The 24,479-nt window shown below is 44.9% G+C and overlaps 1 protein-coding gene across 5 annotated transcripts in view; it reads right to left on the bottom strand.

Annotated features, from left to right (window-relative positions):
- LOC125458221 (protocadherin-1-like) overlaps positions 1 to 24,479 on the bottom strand; it is a 378,692-nt gene that overhangs the window by 321,974 nt on the left and 32,239 nt on the right. The window contains exon 3 of one of the 5 annotated variants that reach the window (XM_048543282.2): positions 12,276 to 14,174. The exons of the other annotated variants lie outside the window; for them this stretch is intronic. Coding sequence (XP_048399239.1) covers positions 14,139 to 14,174 — 36 coding nt within the window. The 3' untranslated portion in view covers positions 12,276 to 14,138. Of the gene's footprint in view, positions 1 to 12,275; positions 14,175 to 24,479 lie in introns of those variants that run through there. 5 annotated transcript variants of the gene reach the window in all.

Genomic DNA, 24,479 nt, shown 5'->3' with positions numbered 1-24,479 from the left:
TGCCACACAACTCTCTCAGATAACAGAGCTCCTTCAAATCCAGCAGACTCAACTTTAATTCCTCCAGCTTTGGACGTCAGGCCTTTGTCCACCTCCCTTTTCCTCATCCTCTCACTATCTCGCCTCCCTTTCTTTCCGACCAGGTTATAAACTTTCTATTCCTTTGACCAGGCTTTTGGAGCATTAAGTTAACATCGCATGGCAGTCAGGAACTTAAACTTTGTACTTAGGGGAGACGTGAAATTGATTTATTTATGTCTTGTACTCATCAACACTGAGGCGCAACAGAATAATAATTTCCCTTCTAAAGTTGGTTTTCTTGTGTTTCAATCCCGACAAGTGCAACAGCAAAGCTTTGACTTCTCTTTTTAACAATATTCAGCCTCAAATCCTAGCCGACCGTGTTTCTGTGAAGCAACCTGGGACATTGTTCTATGTCAACGGCACTACATAAATGCAAGCAAAAAATATCAATTGCTGGAGAAACTCAGCAGGTCTGGCACCATCTATAGGTGTGAGCATGGAAAACCATAGCTGGTTCGACAGCATCCAAGGAGCAGCTAAGCTAATGTTTCAGGCTGAAACCCATAGCATCTGTGGAGAGAGAAACAGAATCCTGTGACCATTCTTCTGAGGGGAGGTGATGACCTAGTGGTATTATCACTGACCTGTTCATCCAGAGACCCCAGGTAATTTTCTGGGACCTGGGTTCGAATCCCACCACAGCAGATGGCAGAATTTGAACTCAACAGAAAATCTGGAATTAAGAGTCCTGTGCTGACCATAATTTCATTGCTGAGTGTGAGAGGAAACCCTTCTGGTTCATTAATGTCCTTCAGGGAAGGAAACTGTCATCCTTACCTGGTCTGGTCTACATATGACTCCAGACGCATAGCAATGTGTTTGACTCTTAACTACCCTCTGGGCAATTAGGGATGGATAATAAATACTGGCCTAACCAACAATGCCCTTGACAAAAAACTGAAAACAGAAAAGTTCAGAAAAAAAGCAAACAGAAAGTTCTTTAGAAGGGTCAATGGGATCAAAAATGTTAATTTTGTTTCTCTCTCCACAGATGCTACCAGACCTGCTGAGTTTCTGCAGCACTTCCTGTTTTTTTTCCATCCTCCAGCATCCGCAGTTCTTTGTTTTATTTAAATGCACATTGTTGTTGCTGCTCTTATTCAGCAACTATATTTGAAAGTTTTTATTCGTTATTTGAATTAATATTTGTCAATTAAGAGCACCCACTTTGCTGACTGTCATTTCAAAGGAAAAGAGAACGTGCTGAGCAAAAGAGGGAAAAAGAAAGCAGAGCACGTCATGATGTTCCAAAGAACTCCACTTCAATGAATTGTTTCTGAAATGCAGTTCCTGTTACTATTTACACAGAACCTTGATGTCTTCCCACACAGCAATATCTCCCATGCAGCAGATAAAGCAATGACTACACCGTTTGTTTATTGTTGCATGAGAGGAAATATCTTGGGAGGGGCTCAGAGGGAACTTGTTGATTTCACTGAAAGAGTTGGGAGACTTATTTTGTTCACCTGAGCAGACAGTGTGGGCTTTCTTTTAACACCTCACCTGAGACAAAATGATGTACTTAAGGCACAGCAGATTTGGCATAAATGGTGAACGTTGGATTCTGAGGTGATTCTGTCACCAGTAAAACCAAGCAGACACACCAATGACTGATTTCCTATTGAGATAATTGTCAATAGCTATCTCAATTCCATAGTACACAAACTCCACCCAGTGCAAAGAAGGGTCAGGCAGATTAAGGTTATAAACAGGTTGACGTCACCACTGTTATTTACAAAAGCTTGGCTGTATGTTATCTCCAACAGTGTTAACCTGCAGTTCAGTATTGATGTGACAATTAACTCAAACTCAACAGATGGGAAATATCTGATTGGTGCATCGCCTTCATATTGAGTCCTTGCCATTCAGTACAATGGAAGCTGTGATAAAGTGGTTACTATAATAAACCATGGACAGCCAACAAGACCACACCTCCTGCTCCTCTGATGCTGCCTGGCCTGTTGTGTCCCTCCAGCTCCATCCAGTCTCTAACTTTAACATTTTCTCCCCTCCATCCCCATCGCTGATGCACAGCAGCAGACAGCAATGACGAATGGTGTGTTAACCTTATGATAAGACGATTCAGGGCTGTCTTACTACAATTGGATAGGGCCTTGGCAAAACCTCACCTGGAGTACTGTGTGCAGTTTTGGCCTCCTTATCTGAGGAAGGATATTCTGGCAATGGTGGGAGTGTACCAAAGGTTGACCAGACTGATTCCTGGAATGGCAGGGCTGGCATATGAAGAGTCACTGGATCAGTTAAGATTGCACTCACTGGAGTTTAGAAGAATGCAAGTTTGGGGGCGGGTGGGGGAGCAGAATCTCACAGAAATCCATAACTTCCCAACCGGACTAGACCAGGGAAACACAGGAGAGATATTCCCAATGACCGAAGAGTCCATAACCAGAGGTCACAGTCTAGGAATAATAAAATGTGAGATAATAAAATGTGAGGCTGGATGAACACAGCAGGCCCAGCAGCATCTCAGGAGCACAAAAGCTAACGTTTCGGGCCTAGACCCTTCATCATCTGTCACAGTCTAGGGATATGGGATAGGTCATTTAGGACTGAGATGAGGAGAAATGTCTTCAACCAAAGAGTGATTTAGACCAAAACATTAACTGTTTTCAAAAACAAGTCAATATAGTTCTGCGGGATAAAGGGATCAAAGGGTTTGGAGTGAATGCAGGGACAGGATACTAAAGCAGAAACAGGATGTTGATTTGAATGATCAGCCATAATCATTGTGAATGACAGAGCAGGCTCAAAGGCCCAAATGGCCAACCCCATTCAAATTTTCTGTTTCTCCAAGGGCTGATGTACAAGATACTCGGCAATAACTTACCCAGTCTCCTTTGTCAGAACCTTTCAGATCTATCACCGAGAAGGACAAGGGCATCAGATACATGGGAACATCCACATTCTCCTGCAAGTTGCAAAAGGAGCCATACATCGGCACATGTTTCTTTCATTGAGGCCTTGCACCATCCTGACTTGAAACAATAGCACATCTCCTTCACTGTCTCAGGATCAAAATCCTGGAGCTCGCTTGGTGCCCCTACAGCACATGGACTGTGTAAGTTCAAAAAGGCAGCTCACCACATCAGCTCCAGGGACAGTTGGGGACTGGCAATAAATACTGGCCCAGCCAGAGATGCCAACATCCCATGAATGAATAACAAGAAAGTGTAGAGTTCCCTCAGTACAACCCTGCAGTGTTGCTGCCAATTTAGACAACCAGCTCAAACTCCCTGACACATGAGGCTTGAGCCTGCAGTTTGCTGGCCCAGAACCAGAAAATCATGGCAACAATGAAGAAAAACATTTCCTGATGCATTGCAGTACCAATTCTGCTCTCAGTAAATTCATAGGTCAGTAGCGCTGCAGGGGATTCACAAGGAACACATTCTTAAAATGAGAGTGTACGAGAAATAAAAATTTATAAATGCATCTTCAAATGAAACTAAAATCAGACTCAAGTTCCAGCGTTGCCCTCTGTGCTGCAGTAGTCAATTATTTATTTCCATTTTCCACTGAATCCCACTGAGCCCATTGTCCCTCGCACATGCACTGCTTATGGTTGTGTATTCAGCTCTGCGGGGACAAAGCTCACTGAAAGGTGAAATGTCACAAGTAATTAAAGAAAAGTACACCAACTGGTACTTTTTCAGACTGGCAGTGCAGCTATAATAAATGGATTTCCATTGGCACAGTACCAAAAATAGATTACAAAACTCTCTTATCAAAAATAAAACTGGGGTACGGCAAGATTCTTAGCTGTAAACCTGGCCTAATGTTGCATGAAAAACACTGCATTCAGAAGTCCAAGTAAATGTAGTGACTTAAACCATTGAGATTAAGCAGGGGACAATACTTGAAAAATGTTATGCTGCAGGTTGAGAACTGACTTCACATTTAAAATCATGAAGTGTGATATTTCTGAAATCTGGCCTGGTGCTAGGTCAGTGGCAGTCTACCTTCTAAACCAGGAGGTTTTGAATTGAAGTCCCATGCCACAGGCTGAAGATAACATCTTGGCACTGAGTCAATCAGAGATAGTAAGAACTGCCAATGCTGGAGTCAGAGATAACACAGTGTGGAGCAGGAGGAACACAACAGGCGAGGTAGTGTCAGAGGAGAAGGAAAGTTGACGTTTCAGATTGGGACCTTTCTCGAAGCTGACTCAGCAGTTTCAGCACTGAGGGGATGCTGCTGTGTTGGAAGAGCTGTCCTTTGGTACACTGTAAAACTGAGGAACTTTAGAACCTAGACAGCTCTCTGACGAAGTGCCTAGGCCCAAAACGTCAGTTTTTGTGTTCCTAAGATGCTGCTTGGCCTGCTGTGTTCATCCAGCTTCACAGTTTGTTATCTCGAACCCGAGACTGTCCCTGGTAGCTGTAAAAGATCCCAATGCACTGTTTTGAAATAATGTCAGAGATGCTGATTTTTTTACCTCAGTAAGGGAGCCTTTGGCCCATTGTGTCAGTGTTGTCGCCAAGAATCAACCCATTCTCGTCCCATTTTCCAGCAGTGGGCTGCAGCCTTGTATTTTAAGTCCTCATTTAAATTGTTCTTAAATGTTGTGAGGGTTCCTGCCTCTACCATCCCCAAAGGCAGTGAATTCCAGATTCCCACTACAATCTGCACGTAAAATATTTCCCTAAAATTCCCTCTGAATCGCCTGCTCCTAGGGCTGAAACTGTTCCTCCTGGTTATTAACCCCTCTAACAAGGGGAACAATTTATCCCCACCTAACCTGTCTGGCTCCCTCATAGTTTTGTACACCTCAGTCAGGTCCCCCTCAATCTTCTCTGCTCCAAGGGTAACAACCCCAACCTTTACATATCTTTCTTCATAGCTCAGAGCCTGCAGGCAAGGGAGCACCCTGGTAAATCTCCTCTGCACTCTCTGTACTGCAATTACATCCTTCCTGTAGTGTGGTAACCAAGAACTGAATACAGCACTCCAGCTGAGGCCTCACCAACATTAAGCCCAACTTCATGGTAACCTCCTTGCTCTTACATTCAAGATCCCGACCTGAAACGTCAGCTTTCCTGCTCCTCTGATGCTGCCTAGCCTGCTGAGTTCCTCCAGCTCCATACATGTTGTCTCTGACATTCAATGCCTTAACCAATAAAGTCAAGTGCCCCATATGCCTCTTTGCCACCGTTATTTACCTGTCCTGCTGCCTTTAAGAATCTGTGAGCATGCACACTAAGGTCCAAGCGGAGTGGGGAATTATCCTTGATGTTCAGAAAATATTCATGCCCCTAGCAGCGTCACTTGAAGACAGATAGTCGGGACATGATATAAAGTACATTGTGGCGACATCTCTCCATACTTCCTGTGTTATAACAGTGTCTGCACTTCTCAAGTGCTTCATTGGCTGTAAAGTACTTTGGGTTGTCCCCAGGTCAATAGAGGCATAACATAAATAAAAATCTTTTTTTCTCTCCCAAAAGTCTGGCACACTTGCTATGCCTAGCCGCCCTGAAACCCTATTTCTGCTCAAGATTAGATGTACACACACACCATTTCATCCACATCTTCCAATCCTGTCTGTTTTGATTCCAACAGGGCACACACACAGACTCACACACACAAATACACATAGACACTCACTTAATATGTACAGACACATTCAAACACAATGTAGGAGCAAATTACTGCAGATGCTGGAATCTGAATTGAAAACAACAAATGCTGGAAATCACAGCGGATCAGGTGGCATCCATGGAGTGACAGCAAGCTAACGTTTCGAGTCGAGATGACTCTTCACCAACACTCACACAGACTCACAGACACAAATACACAGGCGCACGCATAAATATACGCACACACAAACACATACACACACACACACAAACACAAGCACAGAGGAGACACATAGTACACGCATGTTTGGAACTGAGATCTTCTTACTTTGAATGATATTCTTCTGTTATTAAATACTGGTCTTTCAGGTAAGTGAACATTAACAGGTCACATCCAAAATATCTATTTATGAAGGACATTGGAAAACAACATTTTCCAGAATGTTACAGACTCGGGTTCCAAGTCTATATGATCTGACAAGACTGTCACCTGACAGTTTCATGACAACACAATTACATGCTCAGTTGCTCCTTTGGAGTAAGAAGACGATTAACCTTTTACTGCATACCTTCTCGACAGGGTTTATATTTGAGCAAATAAAAACAAAACAACCACAGATGCTAAAGATCTGAAATGAAAGCTGACAGTACTGGAGAAACTCAGCAGTGTGAAGCAGAGTTAATGTCTCTGGCACCTTCAGTTCTGAAGAACTGGATGCAAAATGTTAACTCTGTTTCTCTCTCCACAGATCCTGCCTGACCTACTGAGTTACTGCAGCATTCTCTGTGTCAGTTTCAGATTTCCAACACCTACAGTACTTATTTAAGGCCTGTCCTGGCTGTGTTTTAATAAAGTGGAGGCAATAAAGTAAAAGAAAACTTCAATCCAAGATAACAAAGTGTGGGGCTGGATGAACACAGCAGACCAGGCAGCATCTTAGGAGCACAAAAGCTGACGTTTCGGGCCTAGACCCTTCATCAGAAAAGGGGGATGGGGAGAGGATTCTGAAATAAATATTCAATCCAATTTGTATCTCAGATTCACAATTTTTTTTTGTTTAAGCATCTCTCTTGCTCTCTGCCCAACCTCAACTCATTTATTGGCTTCACTGACAATAGCAAGCAAGCCAAGAATACTATACACCTGCATTCCCCATACAGACGGCCGAAAGGCCCTCCACTTCTTCCTGTCCCACAGGCCCAACCAGTCCCCCTCCAGTGACACCCTCATCTGCTTAACCAAACTCAGCTTCACCCTCAACAACTTCTATTTTGCTTCCTTCCACTTCCAACAGATAAAGGGGGTGGCCGTGGGTACCCACATGGGCCCAAGCTATGCCTGCCTCTTTGTAGGTTAATGGAACGATCCCTCTTCCGTACCTACACTGGCCCTAAACCCCACCTCTTCCTCCGTAACATTGACGACTGTATCGGTGCTGCCTCGTGCTCCCACGAGGAGCTCGAACAGTTCACCCACTTCACCGACATCTTGCACCCCAACCTTAAGTTCACCTGGACTATCTCTAACACCTCTCTGTCCTTCCTGGGCCTCTCTGTCTCCATCTCAGGCAATCACCGAGAAACCGATATCCATTTCAAGCCCAGCGACTCCCACAGCTTCCTGGAATACATCTGCTCCCACCCACCTTCCTGCAAAAATGCCATCCCCTATTCCCAATTTTTTTGCTTCCACGACATCTGCTCCCACTCTTATACATCTCAGATGTCCTCTTTTTTCAAGGACCGCAACCTCCCCCCTCAGTGGTCAAGAACGCCCTCGACCATGTCTCCCACATTTCCCACAACACATCTCTCACACAACCAAAACAGAATCACCCTCGTCCTCACATACCACTCCACCAACCTCCAAATCCAACGCATCATCCTCCAACACTTCCGCCATCTGCAATCCGACCCCACCACCAAAGACATTTTTCCCTCCTCATCCTTATCTGCTTTCTGGAGAGACCACTCTTTCTGGGACTCCCTTGTCTGCTCCACACTCTCCTCCAGCCCCACCACACCCGGCACTTTTCACTGCAACCGCAGGAAGTGCTACACTTGCCCCCACACCTCCTCCCTCAGCCCCATCCCAGGCCCCAAGAAGACTTTCCACATCAAGCAGATGTTCACCTGCACATCTGCCAATGTGGTATACTGTATCCACTGTTCCTATTGTGGCCTCCTCTACATTGGGGAAACCAAGCGGAGGCTTGGGGACCGCTTTGCAGAACACCTCCGCTCGGTTCGCAATAAACAACTGCACCTCCCAGTCGCAAACCATTTCAACTCCTCCTCCTATTCCTGAGACGACATGTCCATCCTGGGCCTCCTGCAGTGCCACAATAATGCCACCCGAAGGCTGCAGGAACAGCAACTCATATTCCATTTGGGAACCCTGCAGCCCAATGGTATCAATGTGGACTTCACAAGCTTCAAAATCTCCCCTCCCCTTACAGCATCACAAAGCCAGCCCAGCTCGTCCCTGCCTCCCTAACCTGTCCTTCCTCCCAACTATCCCCTCCTCCCACCTCAAGCCCCATCCCCATTTCCTACCTACTCACCTCATCCCGAACCCTTGACCTGTCCGTCATCCCTGGACTGACCTATCTCCTCCCTACCTCCCCACCTACACTCACCTTTACTGGCTCCATCCCCACCTCTTTGACTGATCTGTCTCCTCTACACCTATCTTCTCCTCTATCCATCTTCTATCTGTCTCCCCCTCTCTCCCTATTTATTTCAGAACATCCTCCCCCTCCCCCATTTCTGAAGAAGAGTCTCAGCCCAAAATGTCAGCCTTCCTGCTCTTCTGATGCTGCTTGGCCTGCTGTGTTCATCCAGCTCCACACCTTGTTATCTCAGATTCTCCATTATTTGCAGTTCCTACTATCTCTAAGACAAGAATCTGTTCATTTGCTTCTTTCTGCTACTTCTCTCACATTCTGTCATTTATATCCAGGGACTGCTGGGACTGGAACAGAATGAAATAATAGAGAAGATCTGGACAAGAGACAGACAAAGAGACAAAGCCAGAGAAAGGGACTTAAATTCCAGAGATTCCACTTGAATCATTAGCTTTTACCTACAATCCCCTCCTTGGACGTAAAATGGATTAGCAGTGCAGCCAAAGGAGTGGTGGCACTTTTGCACCTCATCAAAAAGCGTTCTCTCAGATCATTACTCCATGGCCTCATGTCATTTATAACAATGCAGCCAAACTTCTCCACCCTTCCCCCAACACTATCCCTGTCTCATCACCCGAAGCAAAGTGAACTGCAAAGAAAGCTAATCCAAGCCAGTCAGATGGTGTGGCAAAACAGAAAGCAGCTTCTTGTATTAACAGTCATGTGAGAAACTAATCAAATCTGGGGCCAAATTAATAATGAAGTTGACAGACAAGGCAGTAAAAATTCCCTCTAGTATTTGACAGCAAAGACCAGTTTTAGGCTGGATAGTTTTAATGCCGACCTCTAAATCAATTTACAGCCATTGTTGCTAATCTGCCTTGGATTTAACTTTTCACTGCACTCCATTTGCAAATGTTGTAAATTCTAAAAATGTGCCGCATGGACTCTACTGAAGTCAGCACTGCTTCACTCTCCTGCATTTTTAAAAGTTATGTTATTCTAATGCCATCAATTAGTTCAATGATCAGCCAGTGCTCAACGCTGAACCATTCCTGCAATTCCAAATCTGACCTGGAATTAAAAGGGCCAAATATCTGAAATAATATAAATCACTGGCCAGACCCCAGCACGGTATTGTATCCATTTCTGGGGCTGAGAGGTTTTTCTCCCCTACATTCCTGTGAGTGACAGAGGAGTTGAGTTTTATTCTGCTCAGAGCAGAGTAGTGGATGGTGTCATGTCACAAAGGCATCCAATATTAGAAACAAAGGCAGAAACTATTCGGAAGAAAGGTACATGAAACATGAACTCTGCTTTCTCTCCACAGATCGCGCCTGACCTATTTCGCTTCTCCACCAATTTCAATTTCTGATTCAGGTTTCCAGTGTCCAAAGCTTTTTTTTAAGTCCAATATTAGGGCGTGTTTGCCAGTATAAATAGGAGAAAATTGTTTCCATTTGTACCAGAAATGTGTCAGACCACAGTTAAAGTTGTTTATTTGTTCCCTGCATGTGGGCATCACTGACCAAATCAGCGTTCATTGCATATTCCTAAACCAAGAAGGCAGTTCAGAGTCAACCCCATTCCTATCAGTCTGCAGTCACATGGGCCAATCTCATGAGATTTTCTTAGTGATCCAGATGAGTTTTTGTAACAATCAACAATGTTGTCAGTAAATTCTTAATTCCAGACGTTCCATTTTTATTGAATTCTAATTCCAAATGCTGGAGCTCTGGATTAATAGTTTAATGGTAATGACAGATCTGAGTGCCACATTTCAGGAAAGATGTGAATATATCAGACGGCATGCAGAAATGAAGTACAAAAATGGTTCCGAAATGAAAAACCTCAGTGATGGTTTACAGATTGAAGAAATTGGGACTGTCCCCTTAAATGGATGTTAAAGACCTAACAGCCATTAATTCAAGAACCAGAAGAGATCTGCTGTGTACCCTCAGCAATCATTCACCCCTAAACCAACATTATTAACAACAGATCATCTGATCAATATCACTTCACACTGCTTATCCAGCCATAACCACATATCCTAAAACCAACAAATACCAAACCTGACAAATCCCATTTACCTGCATTTGGTCCAGACGCTTCTTAAATGTTGCTGGTGTACCTGTCCCCACCACCCTCTCAGGCAGCACCCTCCATATTTCTACCACCCTCTGGTTGAAAAACATTTTTCTCCAATCTCCTGTAAAACACTTCCTCTTCATCTTCCACTTATGCTCTGTGGTCTTACACATGAAGAGAAGAGATTCTAATGATCTATTCTATCTATGCCCCACATGATTTTGTATACCTCAATCAGAACCACACCCCTCCCCACGACACCACCGCCACCCCCAACCATCCCCTGTGGGAATCTGCTGTGTATAAATTGACAGCAACATTGCTGACCTATGTTACAACACCTCCAAGTGACTTCAGTGGCTTTAAAGCGCTCTACAAGGTCCTGCTCATGAAATGTGTAAAGCAAAACTTTTCAAGAAGGAAATAGGTTTAATTCTTTGGCCTGGAGAAATTAAACGATATGGGGCAAAAGCAGGAACAGGGAGCTGAGTTAGATGATCAGCCATGATGCTAGTAAATGGTAGAAGGGCTGAATGGCCTACTCCTACCCCTATTGTCAGTGTTTTGTACCAGAGTGGTTGGCATCTCCAAACAGTTGCAGCACCATTATTCAGGCACAAAAGGGAGATCAGATTCTGTTTAAGCCCCAGACCATGGCACAACTCCAACCCCCAGAGTCAAGGATCAGTTCGTTTTATCCGAGACAGGAGCAAGGATGCAGCAATAATCCTCAAAAATCTCAGGGTAAAGAGTGAAGATAAAACCAGCCAAGGCTCCCCAGTGTCCAGTGAGTCATGCTGGAAAGTGGGCACAGTTCTGATGACCTCCACAGCCAAACAGCTTGCAGATTGCCTCAACTTGAACAAGGCGGATAATCTCTTTGACTGTCCCAAAGGCACCTGATGACTTTGCAGCCAGAATGAGTCTGAAGGCAGCGGGGTTTGGGAGGAAATGATTGACATGAGGACTGCTGTTGCTGAATACACCACTCACAGCAGTGACAGGAAACTCATCGTAAGGCAACAAACGGGGGAATGTTTGCTTTGTTCCCCATCGCAGCAACTACTTTCTAATCTCTGAGAGATACTAAGAACTGCCGATGCTGGAATCAGAGATAACACAGTGCGGAGCTGGAGGAACACAGCAGGCCAGGCAGCATCAGAGGAGCAGGAAAGTTGATGTCTCGGGTCAGACCCTTCTTCAAAAATGTTTTCTAATCGCTGTCTTGATTGTTCCTGGAAACATATATTACAGCATTAGCAGAATATATCTTATAGAGAATGACATATTAGCTGCATTATGTCTTTCAGGGTTGTACCTATGATTTCATGTTTGCATTTTGGTATGTGTCCTGAGGGCATGAATACCTCACACTCCATCTTACTTCAGGACACTGAAGCATGACACCATTCTGGAAGCAGGTTCCTTGGTTCTACCCAATTAGCCCATGCTGTGGAGGTGCTGGTGTTGGACTGGGGTGGACAAAGTCAGAAGTCACATGACAACTGGTCATATTCCAACAGGTTTATTTGAAACCAAACACTTTGAGTCTGAGGAATAAAATGTTTGTACGTAATAGTTACTTGCAATAAGTATTTGTTGGATTCTTCAAGACCATAAGATTCACTTTCAGTCTCTAATGCTGTAAGAGATTGAGCAATGCTTCTACTATCAGGTAAAAGAAAAGACAGTTGGAGATAAAGCCACACCCACATCAATGACATCCCTGGGAACCAGCCAGTGTTACTGGTCTCTTCCATCAGCTCCCACACCTCTAGCTCAGGTCTGGCTTGTATCCATTCAACATGCCCAACTGATCCATTCAACTGTGCTTTAAAATAAACTAACTCAAAGTAAATTGCATGATTTCATCTGTGACTTTTTATTTGAGTGAGAAACCAAACACAAGCATTTCAAACAGAAAGTGCTGCTCATGACATCCTTCCTCTCTACTCAGCCATCCCAAATACATAACAGCTAACTCCGGGACAACATATTCTCAAATGTCTGACACCCCTAGTCTGAGGCCTAGCACAGTCGATAACCTGGATTTATGTTGTGCCTTCAGTGTAGGAAACATCCTAAGGCACTTCACAGCATTATAGATAAAATTTGATACACAAGGAAGCGTTAAAGGAAGCCAGTTTCCAGGAGCAATTTAGATGAGGAGGATGAGTTGGAAAGGTATCTCACTTGTTGGCCCAGCCCCCAATTCAGCATCAGGAAGGTGTACAGCTGTTCCTGGTGCAAAGCCTGACAATGCAAGGGTCGGGCTTCATTTTGCTGACACTATATAGGATGTTCAATGGATATAGTTGGTCATCCCACTGTGGCCTTGATTCTAGGTATCTCTGGTGGGTGAGTGAATGGGCAGGAACAAGTCATCACTCATCTTCTTTGCCTTAATTTTCGAACTGAGTGACAGTATGTATTTGCATGGAGAATACGCATGTCAGGCAACCAGTGTTGTGCCATATACCCAGGGTTTCCGCACTGAAAAGGTGATGGTAGGCAAAGGGCCAAATCTAGAGCAGATCTTGTCATGAAATCTTGACTTTGGGCTTGACAGCATCTAACTGGCTTTGAAAGCCAACCCCAGTGCTGAACACAAATCTGTCCCCCTACGCCTATAGAGTCATGAAAGTAGGACCCAATTGAAAACTTACACTGACAAGAAACAAACAAAAACAATGCAGGGCTCCCAGCCAATTAGGTTATCACACAACATGATCCCAAACAATGTCAAGTTTGCAGGCTTGACATTAAAGTAACATGGCAGAATGATACCATTTGACTTTGGAACTGGAGACAAGAAGTAAATAAGATACAGTTCCTGCTTCCGATGGCTGTTCCTTCAGAAAGTCCACTTTCAGATGGACAAGCATGTGTATGTCCATGATGTCAGTAATCTTTAGTGGACTGGCTAAATGTTGGCCTTCAGGGGATGTTACAAAATTCCAGTTGAATTTTTTGGACTGTTCCCAGTTTGCAGTCTGTAGCTTATGGAGAGGGAGGGGCAGAAGAAACAAAGCTGTGACAACACAACACAACATCAGATATAATTCAGGAAAGCTTGGAATACGATGACAACATCACCCTCTGAAATTGCAGATGTAAAGGTCAGACCCTGTTGGAGCATCAAACCTGGATGCAGAAATAATCGAGGCACAGCAGGTTCCAGTGAGTGTACTTGGCAGGGTCTTCTCTCTTTGCCAGGACAGCTGTATGAAAGATGGTTCCACTTGGGAGTGGTGGAGGTGGGAGATCATAAATTTCAGCAGAAAATCCAACAGGAATTCAGGAGGACCATCTTTGCCCAGAAAGTGTTGAGAATGTGGAGCTTGCTCCCACAGGGTGAATAGTGTCGATACATTTAAGCAGAAGCAACATTAGCACAAAGAAGGGCAATGGAACTGAAGGCGTGTTGATGGGACTCAATGAAGCTGTGTGGGAAGAAGCTCATGTGCAGCACAATTACCAACATTGACCAGTTGGCCTGAATGGCCTGCAGACTCAGCACCGTCCTATGAATTTTTAGTATTATCCAGCAGTTGTTAATTCTGGTCATTTTAGCAGAATCATCAATCCTTGGAAAGCTGGCAGAACAAGAGGGCCACCACTTTCCCATCAGCCTCTTTAATTGGTTTTCCACTCTCCTCTTGATTTCAGCATTTCTTTAGCCCGTCAATCTCTCGATTCCCAAGCTGCTCCGTATGTGTTAGTTATTTTCCATTTCCTTCAGTCAGACTTCGCTTGTGGTCAGGAACATCCTTACCCCCTGTGGGTGAAATGACTGATGTTGATTTGGAAGGAATTACATTCAGCACTAGCATTGGCTGCTTCTGCACCTCAAACCCAATGTATACAGTGCCCTTCTACCTGTCACTTTCCACAAGCAGCAGGAAATCAACAGCCATCTCAATTCGCTCAGGTGGACAGTAAGGACCCCACTATTTCAAGAAATAAAAGCACACAGCTGCTCCTCATATCCTGCCCAACCATCAATAAGATTATCTCATCATTACCACTCGGCTCTTGTGATTAAGTTGGCTGGATAGCTGATTTGCAATGCAGGGTAACACCTTCACTCAATTCCTATACTGATTAAAGTCAATGTGAAGGTGCCACCTTCTCAACCTCACCCGAGACCTGGCATCCCTCAGGTTAAACTCACCACAAGTCATCACTTTCTGATAGGAGAGTGAGTTTACTGTGACTTTACCATAGATCTCTGGGGAGCTTGCCTCAGGCTACATTAACTTCACATTACTACACTTCAGAGCCATTTCATTGGCTGGAAAGTGTTTTGTCTTGAGATCATGAAAGGCAGTTTATAAAATCAAGGTTTTTCACTCCAGTTTTCAAGTGGTTGGGCTGGGCAGTTATCTTGTTTTAAATAATATTACCCATTTCAAGATTGTGAAAGAGCCACTGCGTAGACTACTTATGAGATTTTTTAAAAGTTCAGTTTGATCTCAGTTTTCAATACGATCAGAGAAATTTTAAAATGATTTTGAACAACTGGTGTTTGATTCTAATTGGGGCGAAGTAATTTGAACTTTGGGGTTGTGTGAATTAGGCACTGTGTAATCTGGGGATGTGTAATGTGGGAATGTGTAATCTGGGATTGCATAATTTCCGGCTGTACAATTAGGAATTGCGTTAACAGTGATTGTGCAATTTGAGTTGAGTAATTTGATTTCAGTAATGTGGGTCTATCCACATTGGGGATGTGTAACATGGGTCTATCCGAATTGGGGACGTGTAATGTGGGCCTGTCCACATTGGGGATGTGTAATGTGGGCCTATCCACCTTGGAGATGTGTAATGTGGGTCTATCCACATTGGGGACGTGTAATGTGGGTCTATCTACATTGGGGACGTGTAATGTGGGTCTATCTACATTGGGGATGTGTAATGCGGGTCTATCTACATTGGGGATGTGTAATGGGGGTCTATCCACATCGGGGGTGTGTAATGGGGGTCTATTCACATTGGGGATGTGTCATTTGGCTCTATCTGAATTGGCGATGTATTGTTTGGGTCTATCTGAATTGGGGATGTGCAATTTGGGACTGTGCAAACTGTAGATGTTTACGTTGGGATTAACATCAAATAATGTGCTTCTAGTTTGAACCTCCTGAAGTTACATAAAGTGTTGGAGCACAGGCACAGGTGGTAAGCATCTGAGCTGTTCATTGCTTCCTTCTCTCCCCTTCATCATCTCAGCTCACTGAGGTGGCCAACTCTCCAGGACAGTCCTGGAGCCTCATCTCTTCAAACAAAACCTGGCCAAAACAAAAGGAAATAGGCGAATAACAGGCTGTTTAACTGAGCAGAGCAATTGCAGTTTAGGGAATTATTGACATAACCTTCAGGAATAGTGTCCATAAGATTGTACAACACTATGGCCCTGACACCACCCCTTCAGCTGGTTGGTGTTCACCGGCAAAGCTGACAGTCTAAAGGATGAGAACGTACACCAGAACAGGAAGGTAGCACCTTTGGAAAGGGGAGAAAACAGGAGGGGGTGGGAGGAAGAGGAGAATAAAAATGCAGAGAGACACAAACAAAGAACACCTAAACTCGCACATCTCTCCACTCTTGATCTCTTTGTAATGACCAGAACAGAGACCCAATTAGGAGGCGGTAAAAATTGAAAACCCATGTTAGTGAAGTCGATGCCACAGATTTGACATCAACCTCCTGCCTTTTGCCCTTAACCCTGCAGATTTTTGCTCTTCAGATAACCATCCAATGACCCCTTTGAAAGCTTCACTTGAACCTGTGATCACCACATTTCCAGCTAGTGTATTCCAGACCCTAACTACACACGAAGTGAAAAACCTTTCTCACATCATGCATTTGTTTACTGAAGAATAAAATTTTGATAAAACAGGAGGAGGCTGTTTGACCCAGGGAATAAGTGCAAACTCTCTGTAACTGTAAACTATGTAGTCCTTCATCCCTTCTCTGTCACCTTTTATGGTGTTTACCAACTCCTTTTTATTTGAAAGCTACCATTAAATCTACCTCCCCCAAATTCTCAGGCTATATCTACCTGATTCTACCCATTTGCTGAGGAAATCTTCCTTCATGTAAGGACTTCAGCTTCTTTTTGCCAACTGCCTTAAATCTGAGCCTTCTGGTGTTTGATACTTTTAACAATGGAAACAGATTCTCCTGACTGACCCTGTTCAGACCCCGATTTTGAAGATCGCATTTCTTTCAACCCAAACTATGTACATAAGCAAAGCTCCCTCTCTGATAAAGAGGTTACTGTTTGGATGATCAGGAACCTTCATACTGAATGGTGGAAATTACTCAAAGAGTTGAATGGCCCACTCTTGCTCCACTTTACTATTTCTATGTTTAGCTGGGGGATGAGGAGCAGGGTGTGAACCCAAAATCTGCTGCCTTACTATCTCCACAAGAACTGGTTTCTGGTCAGGATGTCATGTGGTCAGTTTTTTCACCAATTGAGGCTCTTCAGTGGCCAGTTCATCACCGCATCAGGGTCCTAGTTCATGGTTAGTGAAACCACCCGAGCTGAACGTGGGCCATTCACCCTGTGGACAGCCAGACATACAGAACCGCATTACCAGCTACCCATCTCCAGCCAGGGGAGACGGGGCCGACAATGTCCCCAAACTCCTCAGCCTCATATTGGGGGACTGGGCATGGGAAGGGGTAAATGCCCAAGGGGGGGCCAACTTTCCACCATCACTGCCAACATTCTCCACCCTCTCTGCGCCCCTCATCCCCCAATAACTCCTATCTTTACCATAACCCCCTCTACTCACCCAGAGCCTGGGTAGCACTGTGATCCTCTGACAGGGCGTTCTCCTTCCAGGAGCAATCCCAGTCTCCCCCGCATCATGGTAAACGCAAGATATTGGCCTCTAATTGGATTATCATTCAGCTGTCAGGCCTGTGATATACACTGGCTACTGGTGCAGTGAAACAGCAATTTTAAAATTCTCATCCTTATGTTCGCTGGACTCATTCTGTCACTATCACAGTAACCTTCTCCAGCACGAAAACCCTCCAAAACATTGACACTCTCCTCCTTCAAGGCTATGGGCAATGAGCTAGAAAGTGGGGTCAAAGTGATTTACAGTAGTTTTTGTAAGTGCAGACTCAAAGGGCCTGTTGTGCACTGTATGATCTGATGGTCTGAATGTAACTGATTTACAGAAACCTCTCTTCATCCATCAATCTTAATGATTTCGTCAGAGGAGTTGCAGCCTTCTACCACCTGGACCCGAAGTTCTGGAATTTGCTCTCAAACCCTGTAAGCTCTTTCACAGCCTCATGGACCAGGCTTTTGGTCATTTACCCTGTCATCATCTTTAACAGAAGTCAGCTCCTGTTCCATGTACCTTCGAAGCCAAAGAACTTCCCAAGGTCCTCCTCAGGAGCAAGTGGTTTCTGTCTCTTAGTTATAAACTATATCAGCCTCAGTGAAAGAATGGCCAGGAGTCAATGTCCACAGATTGGAGCAGTTTTTGAGGGATGGGTACAGGATGGGGACCACTGGGCTATGATGCGTTTTTAAGAAATGCTTCAATCTGTGGAGTTTGAAAGTAAATGCAATCACCTTCCACAAACTGATCCTGAAAACTGTCAGGAAGGAGGTAGCTACCCCAACCTGGATCTTGGCCACTGTATGTGATTGTTTTATAAAAGGGACAGATTAGTTGTTTAATGTTGGTGTCTATAACACCCCATCACACATTAGGAAATCCACTGGCTTATGAAATGACATACAATCGTGACAACTCCAATCAGGAGGCAGAGTCTGTGACAGATATGCAAATCCTGCTCCCAGTATTCACATGGTGTCAAGGAGTGATAAGATGCCTATAAGGGAAGAGTTTATTGATTTTATTAATTCTCTCAGTATAAACTCATACTTTGTTACATCTGTGGCTGAATTAAATTTCACAGCTGAATGGGAGTTTCCACATGGACATTTCGATCCTCACTTTCTCCACAATGGCTAATGAAATCCTTTAAGCCCAGCAGAGGCTGGTTATCCATACATCTCGCTGCATTTAAATGGCCTACAGTAATCCTGACTCTGCCATGTTCAACGGAGAGCCACACACACACACACACACACACACACACACACACACACACACACACACACACGGAAACACTGCACACACGGAATAAAACACTTCCTTCCTCGTAAGAGGCAGCCATTGCAGAATATAGTGCAATCAAGTTTCAAACCTCCAATTAACATCTCACAGACAGCATTCAGAAAAGCAGCAGAATTCCACCGCCAGTCTCCTGGTAAACACAGAAATTAGGATCAGGAATAGGTCGGCCTATTTGATAATATTCTATCATTCAATATGATCATGACTGTTCCTCTATCTCTAGATTCCCGTTTTATCCCTATTTCCCCTTGAAGTCTTTAAAATTTAAAACTGAAAGTGTCTCTTTCATGAACATACTCCATATCTCTCACACCAATACCAAAAAATCATTTTAGACCAAAGAAAGAACAAGAGCTGAAGATTCTGTAAAGAAGAGTTCTTTAATCCAGGTACATGCATCATGGCCCAACTCAATTCATGAGATAACAAGGTGTACAGCTGGATGAACACAGCAGGCCAAGCAGCATCAGAGGAACAGGGAAGCTGACATTTCGGGCCTGGACCCTTCTTCAGGTTTCTGAAGGGTCGAGGCCCAAAACGTCAGCGTTCCTGCTCCTCTGATGCTGCTTGGCCTGCTGTGTTCATCCAGCTCTACACCTTGTTATCTCAGATTCTCTAGTGTCTGCAATTCCTATTATCTCTGCTAACAACAAACTATATTTCATCATCAGGATTGAAGGATCTCAAGAACATTGACCAAGTGTTGTTTATCTAAGAGTCTGGACAACTTGCTGTTCAATGGTTGGGGTCTTCATTACTGACTGTATTCGAGTATACAGTACACTCCACATCCCACCTGTGCCTTACCAGCAAGTGGTCACTGCATCAGTGACAACAACCTGCATTTGTATTGCACTCCAATTACATTTAAACAGCTTGTATTTTTGCATGAGGCTTAATGAGAAAAATTCAATAACTAGAAGAGATAAGGACAGGGACCCCAAACTCAGATAAAGAGACATGTTTTAAAGAAACATTTCAAGGGGGAGAGAGACAGAGACAGACAGAGAGGACAGAGAGAGAGACAGAGAGAGAGAAAGAGAGAGAGAAAGAGAGAGAGAGAGGGAAGAGACTGTAAAAGAGAGAATTACAGATGTAACGTGGCTGGAGACAGCAAGGGTGGAGGGATTAAAGTTCGGAATGGGCAGGAGGCCAGCCCTGGATGAATGCAGAGAGTAGGAGGGCTGGAGCAAAACTCAGACATTGGGAGGTAAATAAACGACATCTTTCTCTCTCTGGGTATAAAAGTTACTGTTGTGGTGACACTGTGCAGAAAGAATAGCTACGTTAATGAGGTTTAGGATGACAGCCAACATGAGTCAGCACCTTTGGGGAAGGAGCAAGATAAATCTGGGAGAAATTCCAGGATTTTCCCATTCTTCAGGGCTCAGTGTAACATCGCTGAGCTATGGCTCAAGGGAAAATGAACATCCTCACTTTATGAACAGACAGCTGGAAATCTGCAAGCTTCTTTGGGGGCATTCATATCTTGCAGACTCAGTGAGAATGCCTGGTTGGAATTCAGAATCACCAGTGCAGGAGGTCAGTGCATATATGTGGAGATGGACCGTAGTGTTTTCTCTAATAAAGGAAGTGCTTGGGAGTGCTGGTAGCAGTAGCCAAATGATCCAAACATTTTAAATTAAGCTTTCCAGGAAGGGCTGCAGAATATCAGAATGATGGTTACTTGGCTGGAGTGAAGGAGAGTTCCGGAGTTCTGGAGACTTTTAAAAACACTTTCACAGGGAATCACTGACACTGCTAGTATTTGCTGCCCACCTCCAATCGCCTTTGAACACAGCAGTTTCCTCCACCATTGCAGAGGGCAGTTAAGAGTCAACCATATTGCAATGGGTCTGGAGTCCCATACCGGCCAGACCAGGTAAGTGTGGGAGATGTCCTTCTCTACAGACATTAGTGAACCAGGTGGGTTTATACAAAGATAACAAAGTGTAGAGCTGGATGAACACAGCAGGCCAAGCAGCATCAAAGGAGCAGGAAAGCTGACGTTTCGGGCCGAGACCCTTCTTCAGAAATGTGGGAAGCGAAAGGGGTTCTGAAATAAATAGGGAGAGGGGGGAGGCAGATAGAAGATGCATAGAGGAGAAGAAAAGTGAAGAGGAGACAGACAGGTCAAAGAGGTAAGGATGGACCCAGTCAAGGTGAATGTAGGTGGAGAGGTAGGGAGGAGATAGGTCAGTCCAGGGAGGACGGGCAGGTCAAGGGGGCAGGATGAGGCTAGTAGGTAGGAGATGGGGTTGGGGCTTGAGATGAGAGGAGGGAATAGGTGGGACGAAGGACAGGTTAGGGAGGCAGGGACTAACTGGGCTGGTTTTGGGATGCGGTAGGGGGAAGGGAGATTTTGAAGCTTGTGAAGTCCACATTGATACCATTGGGCCGCAGGGTTCCCAAGCCGAATATGAATTGCTGTTCCTCCAAACTTTGGGAAGCATCGTTATGGCACTGCAGGAGGCCCAGGATGGACGTGTCGTCTGAGGAGTGGGAGGGGGAGTTGAAGTGGTTCACGACTGGTGTTTATTGCGAACCGAGCGTAGATGCTCTGCACAGCAGTCCCCAAACCTCTGCTCAGTTTCCCCGATGTAAATGAGGCCACAACGGGAACAGTGGATGCAGTAAACCACATTAGCAGATGTGCAGGTGAACATCTGCTTGATGTGGAAAGTCTTCTTGGAGCCTGGGATGGGGGTGAGGGGAGGGGTGTGAGGGCAGGTGTGGCACTTCCTGCGGTTGCAGGGAAAAGTGCCGGGTGTTCTGGGGCTGGAGGGGAGTGTGGGGCGAACAAGGGAGTCCTGGAGAAAGTGGTCCCTCCTGAAAACAGATAAGGGTGGGGAAGGAAAAATGTCTTTGGCGGTGGGGTCAGATTGCAGTTGGCGGAAGTGTCGGAGGATGATGCGCTGGATCCGGAGGTTGGTGGGGTGCTATGTGAGGATGAGGGGGATTCGGTTTTGGTTGTTATTGCAGGGACAGGGTGTGAGTGATGGGTCGCAGGAAATGTGGGAGACACGGTCGAGGGCATTCTCAACCACTGAGCGGGGGAAGTTGCAGTCCTTGAAAAGCGAGGATATCTGGGATGTGCGGGCATGGAATACCTCATCCTGGGAGCAGACGCGGCAGAGGCGAAGGAATTGGAAATAGGGGAGGGCATTTTTGCAGGAAGGTGGGTGGGAGGAGGTGTATTCTAGGTAGCTATGGGAGTCGGTGGGCTTGAAATGGATATCGGTTTGTAGGTGGTTGCCAGAGATGGAGACAGAGAGGTCCAGGAAGGTGAGGGAGGTGTTAGAGATGGTCCAGGTGAACTTAAGGTTGGGGTGGAAGGTGTTGGTGAAATGGATGAACTGTTTGAGCTCCTCATGTGTGCACGAAGCAGCACCAATACAGTCAGCAATGCAACGGAGGAAGAGGTGAGGTTTCAGGCCAGTGTAGGTACGGAAGAGGGATTACTCCATGTAACCTACAAAGAGGCAGGTATAGCTTGGGTCCATGCGGGTACCCATGGCCACCCCCTTTGTCTGTAGGAAGTGGAAATTTGAGAGAAGCCGGCATTGCAGGGTTAGGGAACGATGAGGTTGAAGGCTGTGGGTGGGAGGTCACCTGAGATGATGAGGTTGTGGATGGTTTGGGAGATGATGGTTTGGTGTTCGGGGGTGAGGTCATGATCAAGGGGGCAGTAGGAGGAAGTGTCGGAGAGTTGGCGTCTGGCCTCAGTGATGTAGAGGTCAGTGCCCCATACTACAACTGCGCCTCCCTTGTCCGCGGGTTTGATTGTGAGGTTGGGATTGGAGCGGACGGAGCAGAGGGCTGCACCTTCTCTGGGGGAAAGGTTTGTACAAAGGTCACCATTAGATCATACTAATCCATTCCAGATTTTATTGATGTCACATTTCACCAAGTTCTTTGTGGGATTCAATCCTCTGACCGCATTGCATTACCTGAAGACTTTGAACTCTTTGTTCAGTCACCTGATCACTATGTCAAGTAAGGAGATGCACAATGTAAAAATGAGGAGGAATTTCTTCTCTCAAAAGGGAGTGAATCCATGGAATTATTTATTACAGAGGGCTGTCGAGGCCAGGTCATTAAATATATTCAAGGCTGAGATGGATAGATTTTTTTTACCAGGAATGAAAACAAGGGTTTGAGGAAAAGGCAGGAAGGTGGAGTTGAGTATTATCAGGTCACCCATGATCATACTGAATGGTGGAGCAGACAGGATGGGCTGAATGGCCGACTTCTGCTCCTACATTTTATGGTGTCCCTACTTTAGGCTGAGGGATCTGGAATATGGCCGCCAAGCAGGAGGGTGAACGAAACTGAGGAAGCCGTAGGCATCAGATTTGGATGTTCAGAAATGTTAAAACGATGAAGAGCTCGAGGAAAAGACAGAATCAGGGTCGTAGCAATAAGGACAAGGATTTTAAGCCTCGATCAGATTTCCGGAGAGCTCAGCATTTAAAGATTAAATGTCCGGATCCTGATGGGAGAAAAGTTTTAAATTTGTTCAAGTGTTAATGGTGTTAGGAGCTGGGAAATGTCTGGCTGGCTGGGTATGGTGTTTGGAGATAACAACTGTGCAATGAAATCTCCAGGAATTATTCAAACTGAAGGTGGCAAATAATGAGTTTAGGCCCTCTGAGGAGGGCACATACCCCTTCCAAGTGAAAACAAGGTCAACTCTTCCAATCACTTCACTCTGAAAGAATCACAATTGTCCCACTGTGACCAAAGGAGTAATGGTTCACACACAGCAATGCTACAGAGCCTTCCTCCCTGCTTATGGATCAGACTGGGGAAAAGGACTGAACAGGCTTTAGGTTTGTGACAGTGCTTTCATCGGGACTGCTTTAAAGGTCAAGGGCCAAGCTCGAATCTTAAGACTGCTTCCAGTTAAAGTCTTTGTTCTTCTCAATGCAGGTCATGCCTGGGGACACAAAGAAAATCAGATCTGTTCAATACTCAGGTGGAACCCCACTGTTACAGACAGTGGTTGAAATAATTGGAAGTCGTGAATGATAGAACCATGGAACAATTCAGCACACAGGAGGAGACCATTCAGCCCATTGTGTCAATGACAGCTTTTTGATGGCGCAATGCAATTAGTCCCAAATCTTCTCTTTCCCTCCGGTATCCTCCCATTTAAGCACTTATCCAATTTCCTTTTGCGAGTTTTGATTGTCCCTACTTTCACAGCATTTTATAATGCGCTCCAGACATGAACCAATCACTGTGCCATTTTGTTTTCCTCTCTTTGCATCACCTCTGGTTCTTATGCCAATTATTTTAAATACATCCTCAGATTAGCAATCCTGCTGCTATCAGAAAGCTTCTGCTTATTAATTCTATCTAAATTGAATATAATTTTGAATATCTACTGTTAACTTTTTCTCCTCCAAGAATTGCAACACCGGTTTTGCAGTCTCCCAATGTAACATGGTCTTGCAGAGACACAGAAGACAGGCGAAAGGCTTTCTACAATAAATTCTCTCACCTCTGCACCATTCGAATAAATGTCTTTATCACCCTCACCGAGACATTTGCCTGGGGTTTTGTACTCACCATCCCCAACTTGGAAAGATATCGCCATTCCTTCACTGTCACTGGGTCAAAATCCTGGCATTCCCTCCCTAAGCGTTTTGCGGGTCTAGCTACAGCACATGCTCTACAGTGGTTCAAGAAGGCAGCTCACCACTTCCTTCTCAGGGGACAACAAAGGATGGGCAAGAAATGCTGGCCCAACCAGAGACACCCATATCCTACAAATGAATAAAACTAAAACAAATTCCTTTATTCAAACAAATTGACCAAATAAAGCTTACAAAGTGGCTGCGAGCCTGCTCTGCGATTCAATACAATCAGGGCTGATATTCAACCCAGTCCCCCGTTCCCACTTTCTT

The sequence above is a fragment of the Stegostoma tigrinum genome, chromosome 13, assembly GCF_030684315.1.
Source record: "Stegostoma tigrinum isolate sSteTig4 chromosome 13, sSteTig4.hap1, whole genome shotgun sequence".
NCBI classification, from domain to species: domain Eukaryota; kingdom Metazoa; phylum Chordata; class Chondrichthyes; order Orectolobiformes; family Stegostomatidae; genus Stegostoma; species Stegostoma tigrinum.
Note: the sequence above shows the minus strand (reverse complement) of the source record. Positions and strands in the feature narration are given on the sequence as shown.